We start from the raw sequence: 13,924 nt of genomic DNA, 5'->3' as shown, positions 1-13,924 counted from the left end.
TTGATGAAACATACACACTTTTTCCAAAAGCAACGTATCCTTTTTAATTGGATCTCTCCCTGTCAAGGAATTAGGCAGATGCATTATTAATTTCAAACTGTGGATGGATTGTTGTCAAGTCTTTGGCTAAAAAGGTCAGCAATATCATAATTCTCCTTTTGCCTAGAAAAAGTAGAGAGGTTTCTTTGAACAACTTATTTATTATTTAATTTACCCAAATAAATAAATAAAAGAAAAGAAAGAAAGGTTTGGCTTGGTATTGGGATGAGGGGGTGATTAGCCGACTCAGCAGAATTGCTTTACTGGTTTGTTGTTGCATAAAATATAAACATCAGTGAGTTTTGCTTTTTGAGCAAAGCCCAAATCTTTGAATAGTGTATGTTGCTTCTCCTATGTAGGACGAAAAAAAACCAGCTTCTAGTGCCAGTTTGACTGTCAGAACTTGGTCATTATAAATCAATTTGGTAATGTGCTGATGGCTGACAAAATGTGAGGTGTAGAGAAAATGATGCATCTAGTGGTCCGCCAGTTGCAGGCAAATTAAATAATTTGCTTGCAGTAAATGAAGGTAAACAGAAAAGGACATATAGAGAAATAGACATGTAATACTAATACCCAGTATATGAAGTTTTTCCCTCGTATATATATACGGTGATAAAGATAGACATATAATTGTATATAATTGAACGTAAAAAAGAAAATTTTGGTAATCTCTGTTAGTGCTGAACGAAAAAGAAGTGTCATACAGACCGTGTCGGTCCTACCCAACCTGTTTACTGTTTAGAGCAATACTCTTAATAAACAGACGTATCTCACATAAGTTTTATTCACCTCCATTATGCGAGAGGAGGGTACAACAAACCTCTCACATAGGTTTATTCGTATTTCAATCATTCGCATGTCATCCTTCAAGTATTATCCTTGCAAATAAATAAATAAAAGTCATTGAGATTGGAAGTTTTGTTGTAAAATGTGCACACAAAAACAAACAAAAAAACAACCGATGGGTCGTGGAGATTATGGATGTGATTAGTTCTACCACGGGATGTTCTCTTATGGTTTGATGTCGTCGTCACACTCACAGCTTTTATGGTTTGCTAAAGCAGAGCCTGCAGTCGACATAATCGTAAAAGACAGTTGTAAAATGACTAGATTACCCTCTCCTTTAAACTTTTTCAACCGCTCTCTTTCTCTCATCTGAAGTGTGCGTAAGTACATAAAAGTCATTTTACTTACTGACTCACTTGGCAATGTAGTTTCCTAATTGGAGTTGGTATTTTAATTATCTTTTTTGTCATTTTTTTGTTGGTAATTTATTTTAATTATCTTTTCAATTGAACACGTAAGATTATCACAATTTTAATCAAATGATATTATTGTCATTTAGGGTTTTTTTTTTCTTTTCACAGTGATGTTCACTAAAGAACGACAATGAAAATGAACGGTCCAAATAATGAGTTCACATTGTGAGATAGAAAGAAGAAAAAAGGCATAAAAATTTATACATAGTATATACACGTATAGAAAAATTTCTCGACATTTTGAAGTGAAAAAAAAAAAAGGAAAACTAACAAACGAATTACATTCACGCAAGGTACATTTGCTTCAAAATTTAAGCAGTCTAGGTCTAGCTAGCTTAAGAGCTAAGGACTGTGTGCATGCCCAGCCTAAAAAGAAAATTGCATGAGGGAAGAGGAACATATCGTGGAGAAGGCCTTGCTCGCTTTCTTTTTCCTTTATTCGGATATGTTTGTTTGATTGTGTCACTTTAAGGACTTTTTTTTTAAAGAAATATGTCCAAAAGTCCATCAACATTTTCAAAGTGCTGCCTGCCCATCTGGTATCTAAAAACAATCTATGGATGGACACCTCGCTATGGCGTTGAAACCTAGACATGTAAAATACATTACGTAATCATAATTCAATAGAGAAAAAGAAGTAAAATTGTGCTTTGAACAATATAGGTGGGATGACAGAAAAGTTAGGCGTTTGAAGAAAATAAACAATTTACTTTTATTTTTTGTATTTATTTTCATATACTTTCAATTATTATTACACATGAACTTACCTAATGTTTCCATTTACGTTCTCTTGACTATGATTGCAAATGTTGCAAAATGCTTCCAAAAGGCTTTAAACAGGCTCCATCAAGGTATGGAGGTCACCAGACAAAGTGATGCGCAACTTCATCTTGCCCTCATGAAGAAAATTCTTGGTTCCAACAGTAACTGTACAAATTCATTTCGCAATCATATATGTGTAATCAATTTCGTGCCCGCATCCCATTTGCATTCTTTAGCACAACACAATAATGATAGCTCTAATGCAAGACCATAAAATTGATCAGGCAAGTATCTTTTTGCTTAGATTAAGTGTGAGTTGTGGTTTAAATCTGTAGTTCAATTGCACTTTGTCATACGTAAAACATCGGGAACTTCTCAATGATTGGGAATGTATGAGTGAGTGCAATGGAAGCATAAACAATTTGGATATGCATGATGATCCTTTCACAACTTTAGAAGTTTGTAGAAGAATATGCTGTGAGGGGGCATTAAGGTATACGTCACAGGGCACTTCATGTTTGTGGGTCGCTTTCAAATTTTTCAGTGATTGTTTATCTTTAGGATCAGCAAGTGAAAGTGCAAGTGAAGTTATGATATTTTAGTCGGCACTGCTTCTACTGCCCTCAAGTACTCTTATAGCCGACGTTAATTTACTGTCTGTGCTTATTATTTTGTGGGGATTAAAAGAGATAAGTTATAAGGTATTGATATCCTATTATTTTGTCGGGATTAAGTTCTCCATGACTAATATATCTTCTTCGACATTCAACTTTGACAAAATTTATAAATTGACCTCTAGTTTGTTTTGTTTTTTTTTTCTTGTAGTGATAGGCACCAATCGTGACCTTAGAAATTTGTTGTTTAAGAGCAACTCTCGAAGGCTAATTTATCAGTTAAATTTTGTTTTGTGACAGCTAGCCATAGTTAAAAGGAGAAAATGACTCTAACCAATTGTTCAAACAATACAATTTTTGAAAGCCCGAAGTTATTTTTATATATATTTAAAAATAATAATTAAATGTTCAAGGTTATGACAAAATGATCAGCATTACTAGAGGATTATAAAGTGGTTAGTCATAATATATATATAACTTTAGTAACTATGTTAAGTCATATATTTTATTCAACTTTAGTTAATATTGCTGAAATGCTACCAAGTTGGCTAAAGTGGAAGTGCTCCTCACTCTGCACCCGAGTATGAATCCATCTCTCCATAATTTAGATTAAATTAGGGTTTAGGGTTTGTATAAAAATATATATATAATCAATCAAATAACCTACTTCTGCAATCATTTTCTCTTGGTGAGGGTTTTACCGGAGAGCCTTCTACTTCTAACAAGCCATGACCTAGATTAGAATCATTCTCAACAAGTGTACAAGTCTTGAGAAAAAAATTCTTTTAAAAAGGAAAATTTTGGCTCTTATAATGACAAAAAACGGATGGGTTAACTTAACGGCTAGAAGATCACAAAAAAAAACCCTAAAATTAATTAAGACAGATGGATTATGTTAAATAAAAAATAACAGAAGACAAATCACATGCGACACAATGACAACTTGCAAATATTGTACTTTTTTTTCTTCTATATGTTTATATTGATAACAATTTGACCCTTGAGGTTTTAAAAAGTTTATATGGCACACAAAAAGAATAGTTGCCTTGTGTTCTCATATGGTTTGTCTTTCTGAGAATATAGAACCTGCAAAAGACAATGCATGTGAGAAAATAGGACCACCCTCTACTTCCTGACCCATGCATGTTTATTCTTTACTTTTTGTATTGCTAACACCATATCACACCACATTCCTAGAAATTTAACCGGGTAGTACTTATGGGTTAGGTGAGTTTATAAAGACAACGTATCCGTCTCCTACATCTGAGTTTCATCTCCCTCTCCTTACGTTACGTATTTTTTAGAATATCATTTAGTCAAAAAAAATAAAACTAGAACATAGTCTAGGTAGATGTTTACTCCCATCAACAGAGCAATCTTTATCATTGTGCTTTGAGGAGCATCTTTGTTTGTTGGGTACTCATAAGGGTTTGAAATTCTATCATTCTCGTTCCGAAAACATGCATGTCACTAAAAATTTCACATGCATGAGGATGTTCCTTATTTTCTAAAGGCTTTGACTGCCCCTTATCTTTAGGGAGAGGGGGGGAGTGAAAAGAAGACTTCGTCTTTTTGAAAAGGATGAAGAAAAATGTGCTGGTAGTGAGGAACTGACCGGTCACCTGTATACATTCGACTGGTTGAATCAAACAGAAAGGGAACTGACGGATTGCCATGACAAACCTACTAGTCATCCATCTATAACTGACTTTTTTTTTTTTTTTTTTTTGGGTTCCCGAAACTGCTGGTTGGTTCAAACAAAAGTGTGAAGTGGCTAATTATAGTGAAGCACCCACTGGACGACCATCTACACCCGACCGGTCGGATCACACAGAGGATGGTACTATTGAGAATCAAGTTGTGTGGATCGATCACCCAAATTAGCCTTGATCGCCCGCCCAACAAAAGGCCGCCACTAATATTGCACACAATCCAATGCAGCATTTTTGCTGCACAAAAAAATATTGAGGTTGATTGGCATTTCATCAAGCATAAGTTAGAAACAAAAATAATTTTATTTTCGTTTGTGAAGACTAAAGATCGATTGACTAAGATAGTCTCTAATAGAGTGTTCTACAACTTATTTGCCAAGTTGGGCATGCGAAGCGTAGCCACACTCGGGCCAGAAGTGAATGTGGCCCCCTAATTCTCAAAAGCTACTTTGAAGTTTTATATAAAATCTGAAAATCTGTATATTATCATATACTTTTCAGCTATTGACCCCCTCAATATACAGACTCTATCTCCGCCATTGCGAGATATCTTTACACCAACTAGAGGGGGAGTGTGATCATGAATTGTATATAATTATAAGTAGAAATTTGTTACCTAATTTGTATAGTTGACCTATTTGAGTGTAATTAGGAGCAAGGTCTAAAATATTGGGAGTTTCGGAAATATCGGTGGTCCAAAAACACGGATATATCGATGGAAATATCGAGAAAATATCGATATAGATTAAAATTGAATAAATATCACGGAAATTTTTATTAAAACTTTAGAGGATGTTTACTTAGTCAATTGTCTATTATTTTATCACAAAAAATTGGAAGGAAATGCATGGCATGGTGGGTTTGAGTGATTTTAGTTGATTATGCAGCGACCTGACAAACACTGTGACTTTAGAAAATATGTAGTAATTAGTGAAAGAAAATTAAACACACCATAATTTTTTAGTTATAATAATTTACTTCAATATATTACACTTGATACATATGATAAAATATATGAGCTTAACCAAAAAAAAAAAAAGAAGCTGAGTTGGATAAGGCGCTATGGCTTTGATGAGAAAGGGAGGGTTCGAATCCCTTTGTGCGCAAGATGGAGACTTTTCAGCATTTTTCTTGTCTTTTTCGGTTTCATATCGCGATATTATCAATAATATCGATAATATCGCGATATATTGCCCAAATAAAGCTTGAAAAATGTTGAAATTATCGTCCACGACATTATCGCGATAATATCGACGAAATTATCGATAAATTGACGATATATATATGGAAAGGTGCCAAAATATCACTGCCCCAAAAAAATGATATTTTAGCCGAAATATCGGCGAAAATATCGATTTTTCATACAAAGATTGGGTGTTCGTCTTACTATTCTTGTAGTCCAGATAACACAATGTAATCTTATATATTTGCCTCACAAAAAAGAAGAATACATAGATTCCCATCTTACATTAAAACATGAGGAGTTAACGTTAAGTAGAAGAAGAGTCTTCTTTACTTATTTGCTCTTGCTTCAAATTTGGATATAATCTCTTATTCTACTAATGAATTTTCTCAACTGTAATTAAATAAAAAATAAAAACATTTTTAAGAAGTCGAAGTCAAGCTATTTGGCAGGTACCTTAATTTCCTCCATGTTCATTGGGCTATATATTTAACCTATATTAGATCTCTCAGTTTCGTCCATAATAGTGATTTCTCTGTTTGAAATTGCCTTTTCGTGCCAAGTGAAAAAATGAACTGGGACTCAACTAAGTTCAGGTTAGATAGAACCACAAGTCCAATTGCCAGAGACTATTGGAAGAGAAGCAAGTTCTGCAGCAAGGCTTAACTATTTTATAAGAACCTAAGAAAGAACCTACAAGTCAAAAATTAGTTGAAATTCGAAATGTATAGTAAACTAGCAGCAACTCCACAACAAAAACCATATTTGTCTAAATAAGCAAGTACTAAGTTATTTACATTCAATAAACAAAATATGTAAAGTATACAGAGGCCCTTTGGAGAACTAGGTATGCATAAAGGCTAGATATGGCAAAGAATAGTAAATAAAAGCATGTAAAATCAACTTATATCTGTTGCAGCCAAGTTGGCCTTTTAAACCCCGCTGGCTACCGTAGTCACGTTAAACAATTGAATTCCGGTAGCGAATCAAAAGTTCAAATTTCTTTGCAAACTCTAATTAGACGATGACAACTCTGTAAACCTAACGCCAAGAAGCAGCCTGTCTAAGGCAGAGTTGATGAGAGTCCCATCCCCCGTCTGGTTCCCTTCTCTTCATGGGAGTAGCTGTCAATGCAACTTGCTGGAAAGATTTCATTTGTTCTTCCACTGTTGAGTTACTTAAAGGAATGCAGAGTTGTCTAGCACTGGTTCCTCTGCTTCCATTCTCTGGACAATTTGCACCAGCATTTAGATCAAAAGTTGGCCTTATGAAAGCAAAGTCGCTGGGGCTGGATCCATGAGGAACCTCCATAAGATGTGGGGCCCCAGAAAACATAGGAAGAGTACCAGAACCGAGAATTTGTGGGATCACGGTGGTTGCATGGGGATCTGTCATGTATGGCAGGGCAGGGGGTGGGTAAACTGTTGAGGATATGCTGTTGTTTGGGTCAAAGTAGAAACCATTATTATAGAGGAAGGCATGAGGGTATGATTGGGTAAAGCTTGCCTTGTGTTCCAGGGTAACTACCCTCTGCATTTGTTCGTTTGAGGGAAGCATATTGGTAGCAGCTACCAGAAAGGGTTTAGCATGATGACTATGACTAAATCCTTCCATTGAACTCAAATGCGGAGAACAGGACGACCTGAAACTTTTACAGTCTGATTGTCTTGAATTTTCCACAGAAGAAATTGCTGGATCATCAAAACCACCATTTGCCCGGGTGCCTTCACAGGGCCAGTAAGGATCAATGCATGCATCTGCAGAAATTGGGTTGTCGTTTAAATCAAAATCCCTAACAGAATGACTTGATAATGAAGCTGGTGGAGACAATTGACGGCAGTTTTCATCATTTTCACTGACACAGTTGAGATCAATATCAAACATTCTTGCTTGTCTGGAACTCACTTCCACAGAAGACTCTTTTGTATAATTACTTGACAGTGCTGGGATAGATTTCTTTGGCAGCAACTCAACATCAAAATCAACACCAGCAGCAACATTGAGGTCAATCCCTTTAACATGTGAATAGTTTGAGCTGCCAATAGTATCATTAGTGGACAATGCCTTATTTCTACTGCAACTCTCAGAAAAAGAAGTACGTCGAAAAGCACTAGTGGCAGATGAACCTCTCCAACCGCTCAGTTCCCCAGTGCTTTGAAATTGTGGCACAGGTAAGCATATTCCTGATTTGGCAGCCATGGGTATTGGCTTCGATACACTTTCACAGATAGATGCAGCTTCTTTGACTGACTTCTCAGTGTCTTCTACTTCATTTTCCAGGACATCTTCATTAAGATCAATTCCAAAAACATGACAAGTTTGGTCACCAGAACCTTCAGGTCTCATAGATGGCTCCAGTTTCTGACAGCCATCATTAATTCCCGGAACCATGTCATGCAATGGTTCTTTTGCCTCCTCCAAACAAAACTGTTCCTTTTTTGTCAACATTTTTAGATCCACAGCCTCTTTAGCGGAAGAGAAACTATCAGACTTATCTTGTTCATTACACTGCTGCTGTATGGATCCAGCTTCTGTCAAGCATCCTTCTTTATCAGAGTCTGTCGAATCAGCATAGCTGAGATGAACCATATCACTATTTCTCACTTCCATAGAAGAGGAGCTTCCAGAAGCCTCAGCCTCCTGCTCTACTTCTTTTGCAACTCTCCAAGCCACATCCAGTGCATCATCCAGGTCATAGGGAGTTTCTGCTCTATCAGGATTATAAATCTCTGCCCCTTTCTTCTTAGGCAGATCAGATTTGAACTGATTAATATTCTCCACAGTCCCACAATTATCATCCAAAGTTAAATCCGGCACCTTGTCACTAGTCCTTGTTCTGATGTTGTGAATAGGCTCTGAATGCTTAATCACATTGCACTGTTTTCCAGATGACAAGTTGGTAGTATCCAGTACTAAACTTCTAAATGCAGGCTCTTCAATATTAAAGTCAGTACAAGTGGAAGTGTCTATGGCACTAAGTTTGACATTCTTACATGTCTTGTTATCAACCGACATTTCCTGACAACTGTCACTAGAACAAGCTTGAAGAATAAGTTGGGTGGAGTTGGAAGAAGAAGACTCAGATTTACATTGCTTATCATGTAAGGATGTCTGAACTGCAGCCCTCAATTCACTTTCACCAATTTTTAGTGGATATCCATCAATTTTCCTATCTTCCAACTGATTAGTTTCAATGGGTTGTATACTGTCCAAGCAACCATCACTGCTCATGGAACTTTTCTTTGTAGAAGCGTTTCCCTCCAGAAAAGGTGCAGAAACTTCAATGTTGGACTTTGCGGGGGAAATCCATAGAGGTACAGCACTGGATGCACTATTCACACAAGACTGTTGCTTCAAATTATAGTCATTATCCTTTGTACAATCAGTTGAAGAGACATGACCAATCCTTTCTCCTTCAGCAAGTTTTTCACTTTTACATCCATCAATTTCATGGTCAGATTTATGTATATGCTTCTCTAATCCCACATTTGAGTCACTTAATGTCCCAAGAACATCAGATAAGCTCTTTTCCTTCCCTGAAAGACTTTGCCCTTCGGGACAACTGAGGTGCCCAACATTGTCTTCCATTTTACTTCCTCTCAGAATATGGTAGTCCACTGGTTTCTGATGATTACCTCCTAAACAGTATTCAGTGACATTAACACCCACGCAGAATATCAACGGAATGCCTTACAAAGTTCAATTTACCAAAATCTACAGGATGCCTTGAGTGAAAAAGCCAACACAAATTTAAGGATGATAAGTGACCAACCGAATGCTTAGAAGTTCATGATTCTTGTTGCTACATTATAGGCATCCATCCCACTCAAAAATATTTGAAGGCCTTTTGGTCATCAAACAGGAAAGTTCAGTTTTAATAACCAAAATATCCAGCTACAGGCAGATGGATCTCCTGCAAGAATTAAGCTCCTCATGAATTAGTAATCTCAATATATTAAGGATGAATAGTTTTCCCAATGCAAAAGAATAAGATGGCTATCTCTCAAAGATTAAGATTGCTAAAAAACATTATAGTCCACTAGACAGAAACATTTAATATACATTTAAGTCACACTGGACCTACGAATTATCTGCTGCACGACTATCTACCTCATTCCATAGAAAATTCATTGGAACGAAAGAAAATAGAAAAACATTGAATTGTCAAGCCACTTGGGTTGTACGAGATAATAAAATTCAAAGTGAAAGAAGCACAAAAGAAAAGCATTTCCCTCATCCCAATCAAAGAAGCTCAATTTGGTTGCAGAGAAATGTATAAAGTCTCTTACTCAAGCTGTCATGGAAAGTAGCATAATGCCCTGAAGTCACCAAAATTTAAAAGAGCAAAATTATGAAACCCTGTACTATCCAAATCCAAGTAAACACAATTTAATTTAGTAGGACCCTGAATTCTCACCCACCCTTTTGGTTTTTGTGGAACAGTTTAAAAATCCAATCTGGTTAGTGAAAACAAAAAAATGTAGGAATATGAGCTCAAGTTTTCAACCCTGACAACAAATGGCTGGACTCCATGAAAATAAACCTTGCCTAAAAAAACCACTAGAATATTATTTCCATGGTTTTCTAATCACTTCGCAATTTATAAGCAATCAAACAAAGACAACATGGGAAGGCAGGAAAATCAGCAGAAAAACCCAAATGGAGCTTAAAATTGAGATTCAAAAATGAAAATATTGCAGACCCAGAAATGAACAGAGACCCAGAAAGGCATTAAACCAACCAATACCTCCAAACAGAAAATTCTACAACAAAGCTCAAACACGGAAAGAAATGAAAGAAAAACAAATAAAGGGTGAAGAATTAAGGAAGAAACGGACCTGTAAGACGAATCTCATGGTGGTGTTGGTGACGGAGGAATCAGTATTAGGGTTTGACAGAGCATACAAAGCAAGACACGCAGAGAGACCCTCAAAGCTCTCTCTCTCTCTCTCTCTCTCTCTCGTTTCTGAGTTGAAGAAGCTACAAAAAGTTGGACCAACCAAACGGATCCTCCCCTTTTCTCTCCTCCAAAAGAGTGAGAGAGAAGCTGACGTAGACCCAAAACGTAACACTCACTAGCATAACATAGCATTGGAATTATAAAAATACAAAAAATAAATAAATAAATTATAAAACAGAAAATAAGAAAATAATATTGGTTTGTTTTGTTTTACAGAGGGAGAAGGACGAGGGAGAGGGGGACAGTGAGACAGAGACAGGAGGATGATGTGATAGGCAGCTGGAGGAGGGAAGGAAGGAGGGTGGGCAGCGTCAGTGGGGACCCACTCTGACTGCGCCTCCTTCTCTGACTCCGTGGGACCCACATGCTGGTGGGACCGGGCCCCGCACTCTCCTCCTCCTTGCTCATGGAATGCTGCTCCTGGGACCCACATGGTGGCGGTGTGGTATCACCAAAGTCTTCAGCGTTTCGGGGTCTACAGCGTCTTTTTCACCATTTTTAAAATTTTATTATTAATAAATAAGTATTATTAGTAGTGGACCCTACCACCAACCTTATTTTATTGATCATCATTATATTTAATTGTGTTTTATTTTCTTTGCTAGTGTACTAGTGTGGTCTTTGGATGAAGTGAATTGAGTGCATTTTGTGTATCCGTACGTTTGGGATACTTTGACTTGTGATCATTAATGAATGAATTATTATTACATTAATACTACCCGCTTACCTTTTTTTTTTTCTTCATGCAAATACCAAATTTATTAAGTAGGCGGTAATTCTTGTTAAACACACAAGTTGCCAAACCTTAAAAAAAAGATAAAATTTTAGCAATGTCCTCGACATATAGATATTGTTCCACTTTGCGATATGAACTTTCAATTTAGTTTTGAGCCCCTAATTTTTCAAAAACTGTCAATGTGACCTTTTCTGTGAAGTTTGTTAATTCCTTCGTCAAGTTTAGGAGCGTTTCTATCCATTCAAGTTATGGTTGTTTTTACCCACCCTAATTGATTCGACCCATTATTCCATTTAGACCCCATTTTCATCCTTTTTTTTTTTATGTCCATTAAAACATGATTTGAATGGAAGAATCGGTTGAGTCAACAAGGGTTTAAATTGGTCAAACCAAATTCTAACTTGAATGAACATAAATGCCCCTTAATTTGACAAAGAAATTGACAAACTTGACGAAATGGGACACGCCATTGAAAGATTAAGGGGGCTCAAAACCAAATTTAAAGTTTAGAGGGTAAAGTGGAATCAAGTCTATAGTTCACATAAATTTGGATTCGGATTGAATCTGGATCCTCTGCTTTGATTCTTTTTGTCATGATTTACTAGACTTTTATCCTAAAAACAAAACCCCAATTTACTCATAATTTTTTTTCTTTTTAAAGGGATCCTAACCCAACTAACAAGAAAGTTTAGTCCTTGAGTCTTTGTTTTTTCCTCCTTCCTACCTCACGTTAGAGAATCCATGATTATATCCGATCTACTTTTAAACTTATCCAAACCATTTTTCGTGAATAAAAATCAAAAGCAACCCCAACGGCTCTATGCCACGTGAAAAGCTCATGGCTCTCCGATTAGTTTTTCCCAGCAATTTTTGCCCAAAAAAATTGAAAAAATCAGAAAAAATTTAAAAAATACGAAAAAAATACTGAATTTTTTTCTATAAATACCAACCAATACTCTTCACTTTTAACACCAACTCTTCATACATTTTCTTCTCATTCTACTATTTTTCACTTTCTAGTCAATTTTTTCACTTTCAAGTTGTTTTTTCTCTCTTTCAAGTTGTTTTTTTCTCTGTCATATTATGGATTCTTCTAGTGAAACCAAAGGAGGGGCAAGGAGCATGACGGAAGATATTAGCTTGTGTGAGGCTTGGCTCCAAGTTAGTCATTGTCCCGTAACAATGTGATCAAATTCATATGTGGAAAAAATTCATCAAGAATTTTGTGAAAGGGTAATTGGTTTACGGATCAAGTATTATCTAGTAGGTGGAAAATTCTTAATAAAGAGTTGGGAAAGTGGAGAGATGCCTTGACAAAAGCGATGAACAACCATTGAAGCGGGCAAAACCTTAGCAGTGAGGTAAATTATTTGTAATTTTTTATTTATTAATTTCTATGTCATATTAAATTTTATTTAAATGTTTCTTGAATTTTGAAATGTATCTGAAATTTGAAACCGAAAATCTGATCCGATATGAATAGTATTGACACATAGGAACCCAAAAATCTTATCCGAAAATATTATCTAAATTAATTGTTTAAGTAAACAAAGTTGTGAAAAAAACAAAAAAAATGAATAGTATTTGCCATGGCAAGCCTTGCCATACCTTGCTCTTATATCCTCTCTCTTTTTGCTCCTCCTTAGTCCTCTTTTTTTTACTTCTTCCTCACGTTCTTTCCTTCTTCTTTTTTCCTACTTATTACTTCCCTACTCCCAAAAAAAATGGTTCTTTTCCCATATACATTGTTTGACGAGGGTGGTTGTAACTTGTAGAAAAAAAGGATTTTCCGAGAGTAAATGCATATACATGAAGCAGTAGTTCTCTTAGACGAACATTAAGGAATGAATATATATGGCCACCACTTTGATCACTCAATATAGTTAAAACTCAAAATTTAAACTCCATTACGACATAAAATATCATTAATAAGAAACTCAGTCACAAAAATGGATCAATATTAGCAAAAAGATCATGAGCACTAGCTGCAAGTCAATGTAAACGTAGTACCCAATACATAATCTCATCTCTTTATACTATAACATTATACACAAAAAGATAGGTTTCCATTCAGACAAGGTTCATGAAAAATTTCTTTTATGCTTATTGAGAAACCATCCATATATCGTATATCATCTTTCTTTTCACAGTTCAATTCTGCAAGAATACATAAATTCAAACATTCATGGATTTAACATTTAATCCATATCATAGAAAACCATATATCATACAAGCATAACTGATCAATCAACAAACTTTCCAAAACAAAGCCGGAAGAAGGGGGAAAAAAAAGGGTACTTGGGACATTAACTTCACATTAGTTAGGATATGGTTTTTTGTTTTCCTTTTTCAATTAATAGTAAATTGGGTTTTTATTTTTAGAATGATATGTCAACTTTTAAGTTTTTTAAATTAAATTTTAATAAAATGACGTGTGAATGATAAAAGTCAAGCAAATCATGATGTAGAGAACGAAAGCAGAGGATTTGGATCGATCCGTCGGGTTGTTTTTTACATCAAACAGAGGGGGCCTACATGGTATAAGGTTGGGGCATGCCATTGGATATTTGTGGACAAGGACAAGTCACAAGTGAAACATTGCGTGTGCAAACAAATAAAAAATTTAATTACAACTCATAAAAAAAAAAAAAAATTA

General features: G+C 35.7%; 1 protein-coding gene across 1 annotated transcript; it reads right to left on the bottom strand.

The window, feature by feature from the left end:
• Positions 1-6,336: 6,336 nt before the first annotated feature.
• On the bottom strand, positions 6,337-10,629 carry LOC103319268 (uncharacterized). Its single transcript, XM_008220781.2, has 3 exons — positions 10,411-10,629; positions 9,345-9,485; positions 6,337-9,210 (listed from the first exon to the last, which is right to left on the bottom strand). The coding sequence occupies exon 3, from the start codon at positions 9,158-9,160 to the stop codon at positions 6,614-6,616; it is 2,547 nt and encodes an 848-aa protein (XP_008219003.2). The 5' UTR covers positions 9,161-9,210; positions 9,345-9,485; positions 10,411-10,629; the 3' UTR covers positions 6,337-6,613.
• Positions 10,630-13,924: the final 3,295 nt, after the last annotated feature.

The sequence above is a fragment of the Prunus mume genome, linkage group LG2 (genome assembly GCF_029339155.1).
Source record: "Prunus mume cultivar Tortuosa linkage group LG2, ASM2933915v1, whole genome shotgun sequence".
Classification (NCBI taxonomy): Eukaryota; Viridiplantae; Streptophyta; class Magnoliopsida; order Rosales; family Rosaceae; genus Prunus; species Prunus mume.
Note: the sequence above shows the minus strand (reverse complement) of the source record. Positions and strands in the feature narration are given on the sequence as shown.

Coding starts and splice junctions, on each gene's coding strand:
- LOC103319268 (XM_008220781.2), bottom strand. CDS start 9,160: ATGGAAGACAATGTTGGGCACCTCAGTTGTCCCGAAGGGCAAAGTCTT.